Source organism: Solea solea, chromosome 5 (genome assembly GCF_958295425.1).
Source record: "Solea solea chromosome 5, fSolSol10.1, whole genome shotgun sequence".
Classification (NCBI taxonomy): Eukaryota; Metazoa; Chordata; class Actinopteri; order Pleuronectiformes; family Soleidae; genus Solea; species Solea solea.
In genome coordinates this window covers 17,568,769-17,591,198 of record NC_081138.1, presented here as the reverse complement: position 1 = coordinate 17,591,198, position 22,430 = coordinate 17,568,769, and the positions used below count along the sequence as shown (strand labels likewise).

At 41.2% G+C, this 22,430-nt stretch overlaps 1 protein-coding gene across 1 annotated transcript in view; it reads right to left on the bottom strand.

Annotated features, from left to right (window-relative positions):
• tox3 (TOX high mobility group box family member 3) overlaps positions 1-22,430 on the bottom strand; it is a 36,757-nt gene that overhangs the window by 8,969 nt on the left and 5,358 nt on the right. Inside the window, exons 2-3 of the mRNA XM_058630177.1 lie at positions 6,459-6,524; positions 164-415 (exon numbers count right to left, since the gene is read on the bottom strand). Coding sequence (XP_058486160.1) covers positions 164-415; positions 6,459-6,524 — 318 coding nt within the window. The remainder of the gene's footprint in view (positions 1-163; positions 416-6,458; positions 6,525-22,430) is intronic.

Here is a 22,430-nt window from a genome sequence, read left to right as displayed (position 1 = left end):
GTGCCGAAGTACATACTTATGAATCACATCTTTTTTTGTTTGGTTACCACATCTGGAGCTGCCGCTTTAAGTAGAACAGTAGCACAGTGGTTGTGTGTCGACAAATGAGAACACTACTCCTCTTCTTGATTTACTAGCGGTTTAAATGCATAGGAGTGCTCACCACAGGTTGCCCATTGTTGACAGTCATCCCTTCCTGATCCATCATGTTGCGTGAGATGGTAATGGATGGCAGATCCAGGCTCTGAGGGGGGAACTGAGGGATTAACGGACCCCTGTGTGGACCTGGGGGTTCTGGCATTGCTGGGAAAGGTGAGTCCACTTCCGATAGACCCAGACCAGACTCCATCTCTGGTGGAGGTGTAATTGGAGGAATCTCAAACTCCTCATCACCCAAACTTGGCGTATGAAAGGTCTGGAAAGAAGGAAGCAAATGGAGAGTCATGATATCCACAAACACAAAGCATTCACTGAGGAAAGGCATTATCTAACATGCCGGAGGAATTAAATCAGGCAACTTGGTTTAAGAGAGGGGAGTATTTTAGTGCCGTGGTAATACACTGTCTGGAAGTGCACTAAGATGTAATATTTACTAAACCTATTACAGTCCACTTTGAGGGAAGGGGGGGGGGGGAGTGTGGAAGACGATGTCTAAAGCAAAAATATCAAACAGCAATCATGGGAGAGAAAGGATACGGAGACGGGTTTAAAGATTATGATGCTTGGCCAGAAGTGTTCCTTTTTGTAGCCTATGCCTGCACCCTTAAATCTGCTCATCAAACAGTTTAATCCTTCTGCCTTTGGAAATAAAGCTTTTGGTCACACTTATTTAGAATGTTCATCTACTTGGGTCTTGTCATCTGTATATTGCATTAAGCCACACTATATCTATGACCACATAAATGCAGCTGAACACACTAGCAAACAGCACGGTATATACAGTGCATTCAGACCACAGGAACTGCTAAAACGGATGTTTTTTTAACACTAGCACGCTTTGACATGCTGATGGGAAAAAACAGCACACGATCAAATAAAATGGATGTCCCATTGAAAATGTAACCAAAAGAAATCAGCCGTGGCCTTGTGTGACTGTTTCATGTTGATCGCTCACACACTCTCTTGCAACCTCATCAACAGTTCCTCACTCTTAACTAAATCTGACAACATTAAAGCTTGCCTAGCCTTGTCACATATGAATCAGAGGAGAACAGAGGTGAGGTTCGACAGCTACCACAAGGCAACTCCACTCCACAACAGATCTAATCAGACTTGTCTTCTCTGTCTCAGCAAACGCTGTCTCTGGCGGTGGATGGAATAACAGGAGGGAGACAATGGAGGGAATATGCCAACATAGCCCTTGATTAAGGAGTATTAATGTTCTTCTTGCTTGCTCTAGCACACAGACACTTGAAGCCAATTCATTGCCTAGTCAGGGCAGCTGTCATTACAAGTGCTGATGAATTCCTGTGGCAGAGGTGGCTAATAGAGTTTTCATTCCACCCCCTTTTTCTTTTTCTCGTCCTGCTGTCTACCACTGTCTCACTTTCCAGTGCTTGTTTCACAGCAAGAAAATCAGTTCTCCTTTCAGAGGGAGCGAAGGTCATATTCATCACCCCTGGCCTCTGGCTCACAGAGTGCAGAATAAATCACAGGCACCTTACCATCATAGGGAACTATTTGCTCCGAGTCCTCTGCTGCCATATAATGCTTCAGTTCAACTCAAGAATCTCTAGAACTTAAGTGTCTAATAGTATCAAAAACACATGTATACACAATATTAGTGCTAATTAAAGTCACAGACAAAGTGAGCTACTCCATCACCTTGGTCATCATTCATCTTTTCCAACTTTGTGGAACAGGGTCAATCTCCACACCAGCCGTGAGCTCTACAGAGCCAGCCCTATCTGCATTATATCATGTGGCAGTCTGAAAGCACAACTATAATATCTCTAACAAAGCCAGTCCGGTCCTGTTCTCCCCTTGTTCTGTCGTTGTTGATGCACAGCAAATGTACTTTTCCCCACATGCATCCACATAAGCCCCCACTCGGATGCTTTCAAGTAGAAAAACATCACCGCTGATACAAGTAGGTTTCTTATGGTGTTATATTTTCTCAGGTAAGTCAGGTACAGGAGTCGACTATATATAGGCAACTGGATCCTATAGGTGGGTCTACTAGGGCCTGAATTACAAAGCTGTTGTAGAGATTTGAAAGACAGTTCGACGAGGTGAGCTCCACTTATGTGGGGGAGCACCGCAAACATGACTTGACTTAAAAGTAAAACAGACGTGCGCTTGGTGGCAAGAAATGCTACTGTTGAGTATCTGCTACACAGTACTGACAGCAGATGAAATAAAAAGCAATATCTGTACCAAATATTGCACCCAGAGCGCTAATAATGGGTGTTTATGTCTCATTTGGGTGTGTGTGTGTGTGGGGGGGGGGGGGGTGTACAGAAAAGGCCATCTCCCCAGGGAAGATGTGCAAGAGTTTACTGGAACCAGAATGTTACATTGCTGCACATGGTCTGGTCTCATTTCACATACAGCCCGTCTAATTCGGCACCAGGAGCAGCTTATGGGGCTCTGATTGGAGATTAAGTGATGCACAATCCACTTTCTTTGCAGCAGCAGTCTGATTATCCATTTAAATTGTTCCAAAAAGCCGAGCAGAGCCAAGTGCCAAGCCAGATGCTGGATTGGGATATGGAAGCATGTACATGTTGAGGAGTGGGCAAGAAGCATCACACACACACACACGGGGGGAATAAGTAGTGCATATGTTTCTTTCTACTGGCAACTCATGGGTTTAGAGGGCAGAGCATTGCTTGTCACAAAGAGACCTGCTGTAGCCAGTACAAGCATGTCGGTTTGTGGGAAATGGTTAGTCCTTTGGTTTGGCATAATACAGTACAGTTTGGAAGGGTAAAGCCCTGGGTAAGGCTTGCGCTCCAACTGAGAACAGCCCCTTCACTTGGTAGGCAGGGTGTGGGCTGTGCCGGATGGCTGCGTCAGCGAGATACGTCGCGCGACATTGTACTGGTGCAACGACAACGGAGGATGACATCGACTGAAGAGAAAGACGGCCGGAAAAAAAGTAAAGTATGTCGCTCTGGTGGTCCAAGGGAAGGGTGCCACAAAAACTGAATGGTAGAGGCAGGTTATTTTGGTACCGTACTGTAGCAAACCAAACTGCTGCACTCCATGGAAACATGGAGATTTGTCATGATTTGTTTCTTGATACTTGGGTACTGATTATATGTGTTGTAGTTCTATGTATTGCAATTAGATAGTGGCCATAATCAATAATCAATGCATACCACATACGCGTTGGTTTTGAAACTATGACCACAGTGGTGAAGTGGCGAGCACTGTTGCCTTACGGCATAAAGACTACTTTTTGACAAAAGGTGTTTCAATAGGTTCTGTGACAAAGAGAAAACTTCTCGAGTTTTAACACCATGTAATTAAAGCCTTAAAACAATGTTGGCAATAATAAAAAGAGAAATGACTTTGGGTGTGTATCAGTGCACTTTCCCTTCTGATATTTCATCCTTTTGCTTTTGATTCAAAATGAGGACAAGGAGAATAAAAGGGTTTTTCAGGCAATCTTCCAAGTCCTTCAATAAATGTAGTAATGCAATTCACAGATGCAATGACTAATACTTGTTAAAAGCAGCCGTATGCAATTACTGCATATAATAGGCCTCTGAATCAATCGAGGCAGGACTGAGGATCAAATTTCAAATATCTAGACAGGCAGAGTGCAGCGACTCAAATGACAACATCAACCATGGCACCCCTAATCAACATTATTTCAAATTTGGATCATTTATAGTCCATTTCTACATATTTATAGTTCATTACATGTCTCTAATTTGATTAGGAAAGTAAGGTGATCCATCTGAGTGGAACACAATCTCACCATACAGTATCCTTTTCCCTGAGGGAAGCAGTCAATCTTTCCCTGCTAGAATGCATGCTTTACGAGGCACTCCAAGGTCATCTTATCTCATCCTCTTAGTGCATAAGGTAAATGATACACCGGTCATCTAAACAGCAAATGCAGGCCTGCTTTTGGACGTAGAAGCATTCTGCCATAAGCAAACAATTTTAGGGAATACAGTAACCAGATAATAAGATATTATATAGTTAATAGGAGTTTGCATTAAGCTCTCTTCATAGCAGTTGCGGTTTTCACATTAGTCCGATTTTACCAGGAAATAATGGTAATTCAAAATTCTAGTGCATTCATAGTGCTCTTCCTGTGCTGCTGTGTATACCTTCGAGGCCATATCCACACGGAAACGGAACAGAACGTAAACAATATTTTTCTGTCATTTAAAAAAAAAAAAAGAAGGAAAAAGTTTCCCCGTAAACATCACATCGTTTTAGGAAATGTCTGCATCCATATTAAACCCCTTAAAATCAATAAAAGTGCATATACATAAGTGGTGCTGTAACACTACATCGAAGAAGACGTTATACCCATTACAAAGTGTATAATCTCATAAACGGAGACAGAATGAACTGAGCCAGGGAAATAAAGAAAGAAAATAAAAGTTATCAGAAAGCAAAGAGACCCAACAACAGTGTTGCCAACATGGTGACTTTGTTGTTATATTACATATCTATATCTATATCTCAATATATATCAATATATATCTATCTATATCTATATATCAATATATATATATATATATATTCATATATATATATATATAAAAACATAATTTCCATGTGGAAGAAATGCCAATACAATAAAAAAAACTATGCTTATTCACCTACACTTGTTTCTGTGAGGACAGGCCTTGAATGTACCCTCAGTCAGGCCTGATAGTATTGCATGACAAAGCCCATTTTCAGATGAAGGATGTAGCATACAAATTATGTTAAATAGTTTTTTATACACTAAGAAGAGTGTATTTCCATAAAATACACAAAGGATGGTTTTGGAGGTTTCACTTGACAACAATAGCAAAATAAATGTGGAAACAGAAATGTAACCTTAGCTTTTACCACAGAGCCCTCATCAAGAAGACTTCTATTCCCATTGTACCCTCAGCCCAAGGTAGACACAGTAATTAGATTACTATAGCATTACAGGGGAGATAGTGTGTAACCTCACAAGTGAAATAGGAAATTGTGTTAATGTTACATTAGCCCAGGTTGCAACAGACAATCTTTTAAACATTCAATAGCCTGAAAAAAAAGAATTATGCTTTGGACTTCTCTCTCTCTTTTGCCTTTTTAAGCACAATGCCATCTGTGCCTTAACACTGGAAACAGTTGTTCCTTTTGATAAAATGCAAATGATCTGGGGTGTTTTGATCAAGTCCCCCCCCCCCACCTCCCACATACAGGCCCATCCCCCTTTCCATGACTGCCACAGTGGGCCGTCACAGCTGGGAGCTGAACGCTCTCCAAGCAGCTTGTGTCGGCGTGGTCCGCGCTGCGGTGGGGCCTCAGCAGCTCGTGGATACAGAGGATGCATCCACTCAGCAAAAATGTGGGTGAGAATTAAACTCCTTCCATAACCTTTTGAGGCTTTGTGAGGCGACCACTTTACAAACACGAGGTCACACACTCCAAACACTTGGGCGCTTTAATGTCACTGTTGCATCCCAACTGCTCAACTGCCATGAATGAAAACAATACCGTGGACAATGACACCCGGCACAGTATTTAAGAGCTGTGCAGTGATGATTTGCTGTGGGTTTTTCAAACCAGATTAGTCTCCTCCACTAAACTGGATGAGATTGGCCCGTTTGAACCACAGAGAATGATGGGTATTTTTGGTGCACTTGTCTCTAATGACAGGGCAGCGGAGTGGGTGGAGGGGAAATAAAACGGGTAAATTTAGCACACTGTTTCGGGCTTCTATGGCTCACAGAGGCAGTTACTTACCACCAGAGAAACAACTAGTCCCGTCTTTATTTTAACGTTAAAGTACAGTACACCGAGATATAACAGCAGCTCCACATCTAGATCGGGGGTGACATTTCAATTTTTAGTAAGTGCCAGCAGACAGAGCCGCTCTGAGAGTGGCAGAACTACAGAATCTCTTTGGGCTCCTTCGTTATGTCTTTTAAAAAAAAAAGGATATCTTCAGCTTCCTGAAATCACTTTATCTCAGGAAGTGCAGGCAACTCAGTCAGGTCAAATCAGCGTCAGCTCTCAGAAGTTACCGAGAGACAACAGAGAGCGAGTCCATAGCTCACTGTATACAAGCTTCGGGGTTCCTGTCAATCTATGAACACGCAGCATTTCAGGTAATAAAGAATGAGTCTGAATCTCAACGTGGATATTTCAGAAAAATGACCTAAATGTAGGGCTTCGGCTTCAATGGGCCACCAAAACAATATTAATAAGAGATAATAACATACATAGAGAGTTCCGGAATAGCTATAGTTGAAAGGTTGTATGCATTAATCAATCAAGTCATGTATACTCACATCGCCTGCAGCGAGCAGCGCACCATTCGCCTCTGCCATGTTCATGTAGTTGTTGTTGTTTTGAAACTGCAAAAAAACAAAACAAGAAACACAATCAGTTCACAAGTGTCCAAACAACATTATTATCAACAGAACTCCTGCCTGCCTTTCATAGCAGACACTTGTCACTCAAACAGAATGTCACACTTGGTTGTGGATGTTTGCACACTGAGTTAACCCCCCAGTATTATTACTGGGACATGACAAGAGGCATGTGAGAGGCCCAGAGCCAATTCAAATCAGGGTAATGAGAATGTGGTCCAGCTATTCAGCTCTTATGGGAAGGTAATTAAGGATATGTTTGCATCACAAAGCCAAGTATCACGATGCAGTTGCAGGTTATTAACTTTAAACAACCAACGGGAGTGATACTGAGGGGAAATAAGAGGGCGGAGAAGGATTCTTCAATATGGATGGAGTCGGGTTTAATAAATATGAGTATTTTGTCACATCTGCCTCTTGACTGTTTTGTGCACCTGTTAATATTGGCATTGGTATCAGAGTAATAACAATGTACAACAAAGCGGATGGCAGTGAAATGGTGTCAGAGTAAGAGAGTAGATAAGCTATTAAAAGCTTGTACTCTGATAAGAAATAACATGTTTTCACAACACTCTCTCTCTCTCTCTCTCTCCGCTCAACCCACACATAGGCTGCTGGCAAAATGGCAGCCACTTCCCTTTCTACTGAGACACAGCCATGCTGACAGGTAGGAACAATGGGACATAGAATGAAGAATTATGGGCTAGCAGCTGGGCCCAGGAGCACAATGCACCTCTCTGTGAGTGAGGAGTGCAAAACCCAGCCTACATGGCTCAGAGAGAGAAAGAATCACAGTGCGTTTGCATCTTTTCGAGAGGTCCCACAGAGAACGTGCTTCCTCTTTGCGACGGTAATCTCTTTTCTGTGTTTATTACAAAGTCACTCTCTTAAAAACGTCACGAACGATGAGGGACTCCAATAGAGACAGTGAGGAAAAGAAAACGGCTTCTTATCTGAGAAGAGGGCCAAACAACTGTTGGAACAAATTAAGATCAGGGTGAACTATGAAGTACATTAATATATTTTCTGGCCCTTTGTGTGTTTGTGTGTGTGTGTGTTTTCTTCTTTTCCTCCCTTTTCTTGTGAGTGGTTAGTATGCGAATGTAATTACAGAAAGAGCTGCTGCTAATCAACCACGAATGGTATCCATTAATTAGTCTATGCCCTGGAGAGAGTGTGTGGAATCAGCAGCATTGTTAACAGTGTTATGCACCAATGAGAAGACGAGCCACAAGCTCTACTAACAGTTGCTGAAGCAGGTGGCTTGTGCTGTCTAGGCCTCTGGTGCCATTTTACCTGGAGCTGCCCCACTAAACTATATCTGACTTGAGCACTAGGGTTTGCACAAATGCTTATGCAAATAGAAAAAAATGACACACACACACACACACACACACACAAAGGCTCACAGGTGTCAGGTGAGAAACATCTGCCCATAGCTAGTCCTCCTTCACTTCCCCAGCTGTGAGTAACTTTGAGACCAGGCCCGGGTTTCGCCAGCCACTCTGCTGGTAATTAACCTTACACTGGGCTTATCTTGAAAGTGTTACTCCATCTCTGCCTCTTCTTTTAGATAGCAAATTGAAGTCTTAGAGATATACCTCTCTATTCAAGCACTAGGAACATTGTTCTGATTGTCAGGGGAGATATGGCTTCATGCTTCCATTCTTGTCCCCCACTGAATGAGAATAAGATTTTTTATTTTTTATTTTTTTTAAAGAGGAGACAATTACTCTTTATTTTTAAATACTTCACTGATAAATTTGGAATGCTCTAAAGCAGATGTTTGTATACTTTTCTGCCGCCTCAGGTTTTGTGCAAACTTCTACCTGGCATGAACACTGTCATGTTTTTACACATCACTGGTTCATTTAGACGACAAACTAATGAGCACATAAGTGTTTATAAAATCAGGAAGAAACATGTCATTAAAAAAAAAAACCCACAAAAAACAAACCAACCACACTGAAATTACAAACGGTAAGCACAGACGCCGATCTGAATCACATCAACTTCATGAGAGAAAACACTATCAAGTTAAGTCCAAGCGCTAATTAGTATCACAAAACTCCCTGGGCTCTGTCTCAGTGAGGCAGGTTTTATTGTTTTTAAGGAGCAGTTCCTAAAACTCCTCTGAGACCGGCTGCGAGTAACATCCCAAGAAATTCCCAAGCCACTGGTATTAATCTTCACCGTTAAAAAGCTGTACCATAGTGCGGCGCAGCAGCGGCTACCTGAGTAGATGACCTGATCATTTATTGGGATTCCCGATTCAATTTTGGAGGGGGAGGCGATGCATTTGCATCCGTGCTCACGGTAGTGTTGATTGAGTCAAATGCCAGATGAAATTAAGCGTGATTGGTGGGACGATGCGGCTGACAGTAAGGAACCACGATGAAATGGGTGGACAATGAAGGCTCTGTAATTAAAGTGATGTGATGAGCTAGAGGAGAGCTGTGGCAGCTATGTGAAAAGGCCAAACAACCTCCAGTGTGTATGAGTAAGGAGCCTTTTGGAAACATGTATTTATTCTCTTTAAATAGGAACTCACAAATGCCCCTGAAAGGCAATAAAGAAGCCTTAAATGCCTTGTAAACCACTTTAGCAGCATCTCAGGTAATGATGTTATGTGCATTCAGGAAACTGGCGTCTCACTTTTACACATATCCAAAAATCAGTCATGCACTTCCAGAGAGGAACCGACGGGGAGCCATAGAAAAGAGTGCTTTACATTGCCGTGGGAGGCTTTTATTAACAGAGCGAAATTCATAGTAAATGGTACGGTGTAATATGAGTCGCAATAAGATTTTGGCCACATGGCAGAGCACACAGTGAACACTCGAGTGTTGTTATTTCTCCTTCTGCACCACCAGCACATTTTCTTCAATAACTCTTTAACAGCACAGAATTAAGAGCTTACATGGACCCTGATCCTGATGTGAAAAGACTCCTCTGTCTGCATAATCACACGCAGACAGGAAACCAAGCAACCTCGCAGTGAATGGGAGGATATGCCTTTCTTTGTTTTTCTGTGAGCGCACCACACTGCCTCCCGAATTCAGTAAAATAGTAAAATTGTAAAATAAATATTTAAAAAAAAAAACGAGCAAAAACATCAGTATATGTAATGTAATTTTGATGTTTGTATTTTTTTGTCACCTTTTAAATCCCAGCTCAGGCACATTTGTATGAAAGAACGTCCAGCGGGAAATAAGGTATTTTACAGCTATTATAGCAAACAAAATTATTTCAACCTCAGGGCAAACACAATATTACACCAACATGACCCCATCTCACCCATAGTATGATGGAACAGCCACACAGATCCTATCAGTAAACATGGACTGGACAACCAAGTTCAACGGAACACATGATTGAAGACTCTCTAAAAGCAAACGCATGCACACAAATGGAAAAACCTGCAGAAGCGGATACATTTTTGTCTGAATATCCAACGCCGGTCTAATGGTCTGCAAATGGCAATTTAATATGGCAGATGTATGATGACAAATCATTTACATTAAGAAAACCAAAGGATTTGTTCATGCATTTTCAAACCAGCTTCAGTACACCGTTTGTCGTATTTTACAGCCGTACAATCAAAAAGTCACAACCCCGGTGCCGTCTGTCAGCAGGTAACCAAATTGGACACATTCTTTTTTCCCCCCCCCACTGAAAGCCACCGAACTAATTCAATCAAGCGTCCAGGCTTTTCCAGAAACATATCAACTGCTGACAAGCTATTTTACAGTTCAGCTTGAGCTCAGTAATCACAGCATAGCATGTGTTCTCTGGAACATGACACTTGCGCTAATGTGGTCTCCAGTGGTCTCCATAAAATACAGCAAAAACACCACAGTTAAAACTCAATCTCCAGTCCAGAGAAACCCACAGTAATTTGCTATGTATTATTTTATGCAATTTCCTCCGAAGCTCAGCCTACTGCCAGGTTTGAGCCTCTCAGTGATGGAGCCGAGAGACTCAAAAGAGGAGCTCCTTTTTTTTTTGGCTTTCCTATAATCCCAGTCGGGGCCCTGTTGTAGCCTCTGGAAAATGCATCTTCTGATTCCCCGAGTTCCTCCTCTCCAGATACATGCTCATTTATACCCGATTCAGCATAAACACTCTGCAGCTGCTTCTCGGGCGATCACAGGGCCTATTCACACCCAGCAGGCCACTGTGCATGCAGCGCCGAGCTGACATATAGATATATTCCCTCCTATGTGTGCAGCAGTCAATTTGTAAAGCGACTCCACAACACAGCATGTCCACACAGTGGGCTCACATGCTGTTTTCTGATCTGTAGGCCGAATCGATTGGTAATTCAGTTTAAAGCTGAAATCATTACTCCCCCAACCCAGCACTGTCTTCCACCATTAGAACGGCGAGTCCTCAAGTGAGGTAGCACTGAGAGGGAAGTTTATTGTAAGCATTTCACTTTTCCTTTGCCTCTCAGTGTCAGAATGTTCACAGTCGTGCGGGGCATCCAGCATGAGGGACACGTCTAAGTCTTAACTGGGACCTGAATCAAGTTGATGACAGTTTTGTACGTTATAGCTCTTCAATCACACCACGCTGACCATTGAGGGGCTGAGCTGCTGTCACAGTTTGCTAAAGGAACAGTTGGACCACACAAAAAAAAAGTTTATCACTAGTAAAATAAGAAAAAGCGCCTCTATTCTTCAAATGACCTGACATGGTAAGGATTTTTACAGTTTTGTCATGTGGCAAAAAAAGTAAGTTTTCAATATCCGACCAAAATGACAAGCTCAACTATCAAAAGCTATTTCACAGTCCAGCAAATACACAGTATATAATGTTTACTCAAGCTTCCAAGTCATTATAGGAGTGTTGAAAGGCAGTAAAATGTGAGCTATGGGTGGTGTGTTCAGCATATTTCTTGGAGCCCAATTTGTATCAGAAGCCATTCCGTGTATCAAAGAGACACGAGTAGTATTTTTAAGACATTTATAGTACAGTACACACCCTCACAGCCATGGCATATCAGTGGGTGGAGCAATGGCTTCTTCTTTTCAGGTAGATGTGTCTCATCACTCTCATCACTGATGTGAAGTTTCGAGCAAAGAACAAGTTAAGTTGCAGCTCCTCCTCAGGCATGACCAAGGATTTACATTTGCTGCACTACCATGGGAGCGCTGACGAAAACCAACAGTAGTCATCATCAACGGTGTTCTGCTTTTGGCATGGCACATTTAAATCCTTAGTCATGATCCAGGGAGTTGCTGCAACTTGACTGTAATTTATCCATTTAGTTTTTAGTTTTCATTTGTGTCTTTCAAAGGAAAGCCAATTGGGATTCATTACCCGAGTTTAATAACGATGGAGAAAAAAAAAAAACAGCATTTGTTTACACATTAGTTCAGGCAAAAAAAAAAAAAAAAACTCACATAATGCGAGTCACATAATATAAAATAAAACACTCCATCTTTGGGGTAAGTGCCTCACTCCGTGGCTGCACCATGGCTCTAAAAATGAAAGTGATTTCTGGGATCTTGGCATGAAATGATTATTCTAAATCATTAATATAAACTTCCTGGAGGCACAAGATGAAAGGTTATACACATTTGTACGTTAATTATTCTCTTTGAGGCAAAGTGGAAGAAAAAAAACAAAAAAAAACCTTCATCCTGAAATGTTTTATGTCTAAATTTAAAAGTTGATTCGGGAGCCAATGAGCCAACAACAATAACAATACCCTCGCACATTAACAACATGATTCTGTAGCACACAACCAACACCGGCATGGTACACAAAAGGAACTCAAATCCACTGAATTTCACCATAGCTACTGTTTTCTTTAAGGCCTAAGAATTGCAAACGCTGCCAAAACAAAGATGGTCTCAGCATTTGTCATAATGGACCCACAGAGTCTGAGCCCAGTAGTTTCAATAACATGCAGGTCAAGTCTGCTCGGTACTCTTAAGAGGCAAATCCTAAAAGAAAGCACAAGCTAAATGGGGTGCCATCTTTGATCTGGCGGGGTGCAAAGCCATTGGCCCAAAGCCACAAAGGGGCTTAGACGATGGAGAGGTTCCTCAGAAACATGGTATTGCTTTCTCACGACGACTGCTCTTGCATGGATACAAAGTTCTTGAGGAAGCAACACGAGAAAGGGCTTGGCTTAGCGGTGTTGTCTTGCTTTTGGTGCTAAGCCATGTCTCGAGGCTGTTTACCCTTAGCAGCTTTGAAGCAACATGTACTCAAGACGGTAGGGTGTGGATTTGAACCAAGTTCGCTCTGCGCGCCACTTCTCCTGCTCCTATGAGGGTAAGGAGGCAAGTAACTAAACATTACATGGGTAAGTATTATACAGTAGACAAACCGCTCTCCATTAACAGTAATGGGCTGTGTTTTTTATGGCGCTAATGTTGACAGTGGGGCTACTTCTCTGGGTTTGTCAGGTGCCTATGAGCGCTGAGACTTGGAATCACATAAAGCTCTGTTGAAAGCTGCTGGGAATGGAGTTTTCTCTTATTGCTTTAGCAGCACAGATGCATTTCTCTATTCCCCGTGTGCCGTTAGTGACTAATACACTCATTATAACCAGCTTTGGGAATGTGCACAGTCAAGAGCTTTTAGTGATGGACTCAACACAATCCACTATTTATTTTTCAAGTAATGGAAACAAAAGGGGACACATTTGATTGTTGCAGACAAAAAAAAACATACATTGTGTGAGGCATTTACAGTCCAGGTACATGAGCCAGAACCACATGCAACATCATCTAGGTATTAAGTCCGGTAAAGTAAGGTATGACATTGTTTTAAACAGAACTAGCTTAATTCAATCACATCAGTTAATAATAAACATAGATAGACATGAAATGGATTGTTTTAGGGATTGAACACTTCACCTTAAAGCATTTGTAGCCGTGTTGATGTGGAACCTGTGTCTTTTCTGTTATTCCTACCATAAGTCCACAGTAAGCACAAACCTACCAGTTGTTCAAGCTCTATAAATCTGAAAAACACAAACTGTTGAGCGGTGACTCATATATCAGTCTATTATATACTACAGGGCTGACTGTATTAAACAAATGGCCAGGCCTGCAGCTGGAAAAGAGAGGCAATATAGAGAGAGCAGAGGTTATTGTCTAATTTAAATCTTGGCTGTGTTCCCAGAACTGTACCACATTCCAATTTGTGGCTGTGTTGCTTGGCGTTACTGACAAGAGGACCGGCTGCAAATACTCTTGGGCTCCTCTCCAGAAATGTGTCTCCAAACGGACAATCAACAAGTTGGCATGGATTAACAGAATGAATGGGGCAAATTAGGTGAAATAACGAAAATGCACAGATATGGTTATTGTGCTGTTATCTCATGCCTTTTTTTAAAAAAAAAAAAAAAAAAATCTGTCACTACAGTTGCATTAATGTACCTGTAATCATGATGACTTGATGTGCACCGACACAGACTCATCAAGAAAGCCAATGAATTGCTTCTCTAATGTTTCTGCGCTCCATAATGAAATAGCAGCTGGAAAAGACATCTGTGAAAACATGGTAGTTACCGAATGGTTGAGCAGGCTCTTAGAAGCAATTAGCTATTTCAAGCATCTCCTTGGCATACTATTGTCCGTTCATCTGCTAGATTGACAGCACACCAGGACATCATTAGCAGTCTTGACAGCTTTGTTTTTCTTGTGACAGCAACCATTGGGATAAGTGCTTCACTAATGTTTTTTAACAGTAGTTAAACTCAAAGTGTCACTTTAACATTTCCTACTTCAAAAGCCGTGTGAGATTAAGATACCGGCTTTGAATAATTACAACACCCTAAGCTTCAACTTTGATTCCATATCATTGCACTGACATTTAAAGACATGGGGGAACAAAAGCACGTTGCATATCTTTTACTCATAATGCAAAAATGATCCCTTTACCCTGTGTAAAGACGTCACATCAAACATCAGAAGGCGTGCAGGAACATGACGGTCTGCCGTGTGTTAAAGTGGTGCTTTTTAAAGAGAGTTCACATGTTAAAAAAAAAAAAAAAGAAAGAAAAGGGGGCAATTAAGAGCTCTTTGCTCCTTTTCCCACTGATGACACACAGTGTACAGTCAATCAATGGCAACAAGGACTGACTGATACAGGCAGGCAGGCAAACTTGTGAAAACCCATTTGTTACACACATCTTTTATGTGAGGTACATGCAGTACAAAGACAACGCAGCTAAAAAAAAGGGAACTAGCCTGACAACATAAATGATTTATGTGCTCATGACATTAAACATCCCAAAATGAAACTCCAGCCAAATGCACTCTTATTTATCAGTAATAAAAAGTGCAACTGTGTGTAGATTGAGCAGTTCTTGCCACCGGATCCAAATGACCACAAATATATTTGATCTACGTATTCATTTATCTATCCATTTATTTATGTTTTACTTTGAACATCCATGGTTTATTTCCTACGATGAAATGTCTGAAACTGCACTGGCACGCAAGCACCGTTGGAGACACCGATAAAAGATACATTCCCTGAATATGCTTCTTTAACCCAATTTGCACCAGAATTTAATGACTCTTTTCCCACAGCCCCATCTGTGCCAAGTTTGCAAATCAGATCTGTACGAGTTGCTTAATTCTGCTGACAAACAAAGCAACAATCACGCAGAGGTGAAAACCTAACCTCCTTGACAAAGCACCCACTTAAAACCTACTTAAAGTCATATCCTGTAGATGTAGTTGGGAACATTCCTCCGACGTTATTGCAAATAATGAACCCGTCTCTTTTGACTACATAATTGTATGCATTGTGTTTGTACAATCCACCTTCATAGCTCTATCTTTCCTATTTCCTCCTTTGTGCACATTGATCACGGAACACTTTAATCCTATTTCTCTTGTACGGGCTGCAAAAAAGGGGTCACTGACATGTACTGTATTTGAGCCTTGACCTCTATTTTAGAATCACGCTGTGAGTTTCTCCACGAAAAAAAAAAAATGAGAGCAAGGCACAGTCTGCTCTCCACTCACACCTTCCTGTGCACATGTTCACCCATCACTCTTAATTTGTCTTCACTGGGCTTATTATCGACCCATTTCTCCAGCTTTCTGCCAATATACACAAATTACAAGGATTAGAAGAACACGGTACTGTAGCCTCAATCTCCTGCATTGTTCTTTTATACGTGCTGATGACTAGGGATTAAATGTACCTAACATAACTTGACCTTTATAAAGCCTTTCACAGCCTAAAAAAAAAAACATGAAATCTTCCCTCTTTCCACCGAGTTCAGTCAACAAAGCTTGAAAGAACAAATGTCGTCAATCCAATTAATCTATATATGAACGAAGCATGCAATGACAAAATCAGTTATTTTTAAAATAAACTGACTGCAGCTTTAAGTCAGAGTGAGAAACAGAATTCCCACTGTAAACTTGTCATCAGCCAATTTACCTGGAGCCAGAGGGGGAGATTCGCTGGACACATAGGGAGCGTTAATCTCTTCATTCATCATCGCTAAAGAGATTGACCCAATTAACTCCCAAAATTGACTGGCAGCCCTTGTGTTTGTGTTCTTACTTGAGTTTTGCCCCCATTTTTTTTTTAAAAAAGCAGGAGTTGTACAGTCTGGATCCATCTGAAGGCCTCTGAAATTATTTGAGGACGCCGTACAGTGAAATAATGATGATGTCTTTATTTAAATCTGTCGAGTCTCAAATATTCACCACTGCAATTTGCTGTGACTGATTAGCTAGTGAGCTAGTGGAAGGGTTGCTTGGGGATAGCTCTCCAGAGCTCTGTAATTGAGTGAATTTGACTAGAGAGCTTTCATTCCTGCTGATAACTACACATATTTCCTTTTTAATGTACTTTTCTTTTCTTTTTTTAGCCTCTCACCACGCATCAGATTTATAATGCCTGCAAAAACAGCAGTATGCAATACAGTTTATATTTCAATAGCTGTCCCTTTATCACGGTATCTCTGGCTTTTGCCCACAGACCATTCAGTGTTGGTTTGTCTGGTTACTGCAAAACTGTTAAATCGAGAAACTCGCAGATCAGGGACAAAAATAGCCCCAAAGAGCCTGCAACCTGGTTTCTCATGTCCCTCAATACACAAGAGAAAACTGATGCAATTATCTGGAGGTTCAGAAACGTTGTATTGTAGCATATTAAGCGTAAAAAAAAAGAAAGAAAGAAAGAAAAAGGATATAAAAGCATTTTGCAAAATATTACATGAATTTCATCATTTGGCATCTTTTAGACCTCAGTGGTGGAGAGTTATTTTCCCAAAGCAGGTTTAGCCTTGATCATACTGAGCAGCAGCAGCAGCTTTGAATGTCAATGTTATTAACATAAGAAGGCTTTACGAAGATGTTTGATATTGTTATCATGTCATTTTAACATTTACTTGTTTTACATTTACATTACTAAATTAATTGCAAGTTATCAGTTTGAATGTTTTTTTTTTAATAACTAAAACATGCTCTCTGAGTTTTTAGCTTCTTATAAATTAATATGTTCTGGTTTTGTTGCACCACATCGCAAAGAAATCATTAAAAGTAATTAACTGAGGTTTGCAGACAAAATTACAACTTTTGAGAACACTGCCGTTTTGAGGTTTGGGACAGACTGATCATAATTTTTAGTACTCCATTAATCAAGAAAAAATAATTAATAGATGAATGGATTATGAAAGTAATCATTAGTTGCAGTTCATATGAAATCCACCTTCCATTGAAAAACATCCTGCTGGTGTGAGTGAGGCCCTGTGACATTCTGACAAAAGCATGGTTTGTTTTTATAGCTGGCACATATGTGAGAGGGATTACAAGGCTCAAAATGGATGATAAACAATGGGCCAAAATGGGTAAGCCATTCAATTATGTCTAATAATGAGCCGTTTCATTATAACCATGTGCGAGTAATTATGCGATTAATATGTCAATCCTGGTTTTGGCAGGTTGTGCCGCCAGAAGAGGCAATATTAACCACAGTCCTCGTGCCACGACGCACTGCAAACTGTTTTTCGTCTTGCACACTAAATCTCATTTGTTTGGTGAAGAAAACAAACCGAGATACTGTTATTCTTCTCCAAAACACACCACTAATGCTCCGGGGCATGATTTGTAATTGTTATTCAGTGCTCGCTCACCTAAACTTAAAACATGATCCTTCAGGATTTTAATTAAGCGCCAAGGTACCTCCCAGGGGCTTCTGACTTGGCAAAAGAAACTACTTTGATTTATGTACTACTCTGTTGTTCCTGGTTGAAGTGAGACTGTGGTGATGGATTTAAGAACAATTACTCTTATTAGTTATTCCTCTGAAAATATGAATACCCACACTAACCAACAGCATGCCATCTTTCGCGCTCACAACAAACAGAAAGCGATGACTGTACTGGGTAAACTGGTACTGGCACTGGTCTACTTACTGGAGACTGGGCACACGGTCAGACACGGTCAGCTAAATATGGTGACAATTCACTGCTGCAGGACATCTAAAGCTGAGAAGAGTGCACATCTATTTGGATACATACCCCCATTCATCATCCCACAAATCAGCAAAAATGCTCATCACTACCATGTGCTGTTAACAGCAGTTATTTTTTTAAGCAGATGTAGAACATATTTATCAATGTGCCTCTCAGATGTCCGGTTATGGAAATAACACAGCCAATTAATTTCCATTTTAAAAGGAAATATGGTGTCATCACTATAGACACTTGAATGCCCAAAAATATTAAAAACCTTCATTAAAACAACCTGCACCATGTAGTACAATATGTTGATGAACATACCTGGCTCACAAACTTGTTAGCCAGAGCTGATGCTGTTGCTTCTGGCAAGCGTGTAATCCAGACTACCCAGGTGTGCAATGTGCAGATGTTTTAAATAACAGGCTGCACACACTGCAGCGACAAATACTCCAGTTCCATACGTTTTAGTCATCGACCAAAGCGTAGAAAGTGAAAACCGCTCTTTTCCAACAGCTACATCGTGGCCTGCTATATCAGAGCAGCACCAGCAAACACACCCCACGATGAGATGAAAGTGATAGTCAACTACCTCAGGAACATAGGAAGAGTTTCAGAGACAGACCTTGTATGAGGTCTACTCTCAGAGATGCATATCAGAAGCTAATGGAGTCTTGAAACTACAGGGGGAGCGGAGGGATCACTGCGATTAGCTTGTGGAACTGCTGAAGGTCACCACTGCTGAGCTGAGCAACCACAAGCCTTCATAAAACCATGCAGCGTGTCATTATTTTCAAAGTGTTTCATTATAGACGGTTAACCTTGGCTAACTCTGACCTAACACTGTAATCAGCCGCCTGTAATACCTTTGAAAAAGTGTAATCATTCAGCTTCTCCTCATGTTTATCAGGCAAGCGACTCGCAAATGTGGCGGAGGCTGTTGAACACGAGACTGAGCGCATTCGCGGGGCCGCTCAGGTATTTTAAAAAGTTCAACCGCAAGGCAGAACCGTCAAAGATGAGAAAGAGGATCAATTTTCTCGAAAGGGAAAATTTGGAAGAATCCTTCGCGGCTGTCCGCGCAGGGAAACCCTGCCAATGCTGAGGCCTCACAGACCTTGATCTTCTTTATCCTGCTGCCATCTCACACCATGACCACACATAAGAGACCACAAGCCAGTAGAAACACACATCACAATGAACAATGACGTGCTGTGAATGAGCCTCGACTTCAACTCCCGAAAAAATGGCACAAGTTGGCTGCGGAATTTCATAGACCTCGTTCATAACCAGCCAGCAGCTTTGGGTGCTGCACCTTTAACATGCAGCTGGAGCGTTTAGTGAGGACATGTCCGCTGTTCCTTTTAATAATGTAACTAAACAAACACTAGACAGACTCATGAATATTGCACAATGCTCATGTGAGGGAAACACAGGGATGTTGCACTGACCTGTGGAGCTCTTTGTCTTTCAAAATAAAGGCTACTGCTGTGTGATTACAGCTAAAAGATCAATATTAGAACAATGTATAGTGAGTGAACAGTATTTCACCTACGGAAACAGCTGAAACATAATTATTAACCATTTATGGATGTGCTTACGGACAACTCAGGATACAAGGATAGATAATAATAAGAACTATTAGTACTTAAGTCCAATCAAGCCTATATTTAAAGATGTTTTGCCTGGTAAGACAGGAACAGGAAGAAGTCTCTGACAGAACCAGACTCAAAGATGTGCAGCCATCTGCCTCGGCCGGTTGGGGTGGAAGGAAAATAGGAGACAGAGGAGAGGTGGGGGACAGAAAGGGAGAGAGAGAAGGAATAACAAGGAAAGATGAGATACAGGAAGACAACAAATCAATAATCAAACAACAACAAATACATAAAAATAGGAGAAAAGAATAATAATAGAATAATAACGACAATAAAATAGGCAAGCTATAATAGACGGCCACTCGGCCAGCACAATAAAACCAAAAAAGTAAAAATGGCACAAGGAAAGATGGGGGGGGGGGGGAGGAGGGGAGAGAAGGCAATAATGTCAGATTAAGAGTGGAAAAGGTCAGTGTCTCCTCTCCTGTTTGCACAGACTAGACAAATACAAACGTTAGATAAGCAGTTGTAAAAACAAAATGAGATCGAAGAAAAAAATAAAGAAAAATAAAGAAAATGCACAATTATTTAAAGTCTCTTCTATGAGTGCTGTTGTTGTGCTTCCTTGTTAATATGAATTTGGTCTCGGGGATGCACGTTTCTGACAAACCGAGCACGAGGAAGATATAAAAAGGGAAAAACATTCTGCTCAGAGACAGCTGTTTCATTCTCCTCCGGGACCCAACACAACACTGAGACAATACTCCATCAGGGCGCTGCATCGAGATCTTGATACGATTCAAACTGAACATGAACCACAACCAATCGCAAACTATTCATGCGAGTGAATATTCCGTCTCATGTCTGTTTACAAAAAGATACAGGGCGATATGGCACGTCTCCAACTCTGGGAGACTATTAAAACTCATTTAGGGGGCACCGTAACTCTAAAGACGCACATTAAATCATCCTGCTGCTACAAACAAACTATATGTTTGAAACACTTGGAGTGTTTGACAATCACTACAGGGTACATAAACAAAATCCTTGTTAAAAAGGGAACACACCAATGATTATTTTTAAAGTTTAGTTGTTTGGTCTTTTTAAAAATGTGTTTTACTAAGTGAAAAACTGGGGTATACTTTATGTTAGTCTTCCTTGAACCCTGCTGCAGTGCGCCCCAGCATGCAATCTAAAGTTTTATTTACCTCCACTATTTAAGCTCTTTGTTCATGAGGTCTCTGGGATATTTGCACACCTGCTACTATTGTCAGTCCCTTTAGTGCAACCTGGTAACATGCTGCATTATGGGAATGTGTGATGTAGGGGGGGGGGGGGCTGCAAAACCGGGTGAATTAATCACATGTAATACCACACAGACACACACACACAGACACACACACGCAGCCTTTGCAGTTCACAGCCAGACAGAAATGAATATGTGAACAAACGCTGCAACAGCGACTCATATTTCCATGAGTAGATCTGCCTCAGTTCGAGTGGTCACAGCTAATTCAAACCATGAAATGAAACACGTGCCCGGCCAATAATTCTAGTTTGGTTGACAGGACTTACTTTATGTGTTACACAAATAATATCTTCATTTTGAAAAGTAGTGCCTCAGGCTCCTTAGAAAGAGCTCAGGGCTTAAGTCCAGTTAAAAGGATACAGCGCTGTGTGCCTGTTAAGATAAGTGGACATTAGATCTGTGAAACATGGACTGGCTATGTCTATGGAAACCTTTAAAAAAAAATGAACGTGCCTTTAAAGCAAGGCTAACCACTAAAGGGACACAACACTTATTAGATCAGCCAACCAGAAGTGATGAACGCCTCCTTTTGAAAACTGCTTAATTTGTGGTTTCTGGTGCACAAAACCACTGGTCACTCTATCACTGCATATTAACACTTGCAGCAGGATGACCTGCTAAAGTTTCAAGTATCAAAACAGGGTTAAAAAAAAACACACATCTTTTTATATATAAAAATTTAATTTAAAAGATTTACAACATTACAGTGGATACATCCAGTGTTAGCTCTTTTATGCTGCACTGCATACAGTTTAATCACCACAATTAAACCAGTGATTGACTGATTGTATTGTGCTGCACTGAACAGTGCTGTGAATGTGCTGATTAAAAAGCAAAAACAAATAAGGTAATAAAACCCCAAATGAATAATCATTTACAGAAAGGTTGAATAGCTATATCATTTTTTTTTTTTTTTTTATGACCACAGCTGAAAAAACACAACACTCCTCTTTTAATGTATGACTTTGTATGTGACAACAAACTACATTTCCTCAGGCACTTCCATGGTTTGATGGATGGTGCAGCAACACTGTGTACATGATCAAAATCCAATAACACATTTGTCCCTCCTGCACATTCTTTCTCTTTGAGTCACTTGTTTCTTTTTCAAAACAGCTGCCGAGCTCCACATTTCCCAGGTAAGAGAAAGCTTCTCTAGTTCAGTGGGGAACAACGGTGTCGGGGTTAATCCTCAAGGAAAACCTTAAAAGACATTCAGGACACAGATGATTGGCCCACTGTACAAAGGACAACCAGCATGTAAGCAGTGATTCTTTGACTGGTTTGACTGCACTATATCTGAGCCCTAATTTGTCCCTGGTCATGAGATCACAACCTGAGGCACAGGGTTGCTCTTTGTCTCCGGCCGACTCGGATGAAAAGGTGATGCCCAGAGTTGGGAAACATTTTGTAGAGTGAGCTCTGCCTAAATGAACTACACTAAGTAAGGCACGCGGTGTAATGAAGAAGATTTATGAGCAGCGATGGCAGGATTACAGAAGGTCTTTACAAGTGCTGATCTGGGTAATGGTCTATAT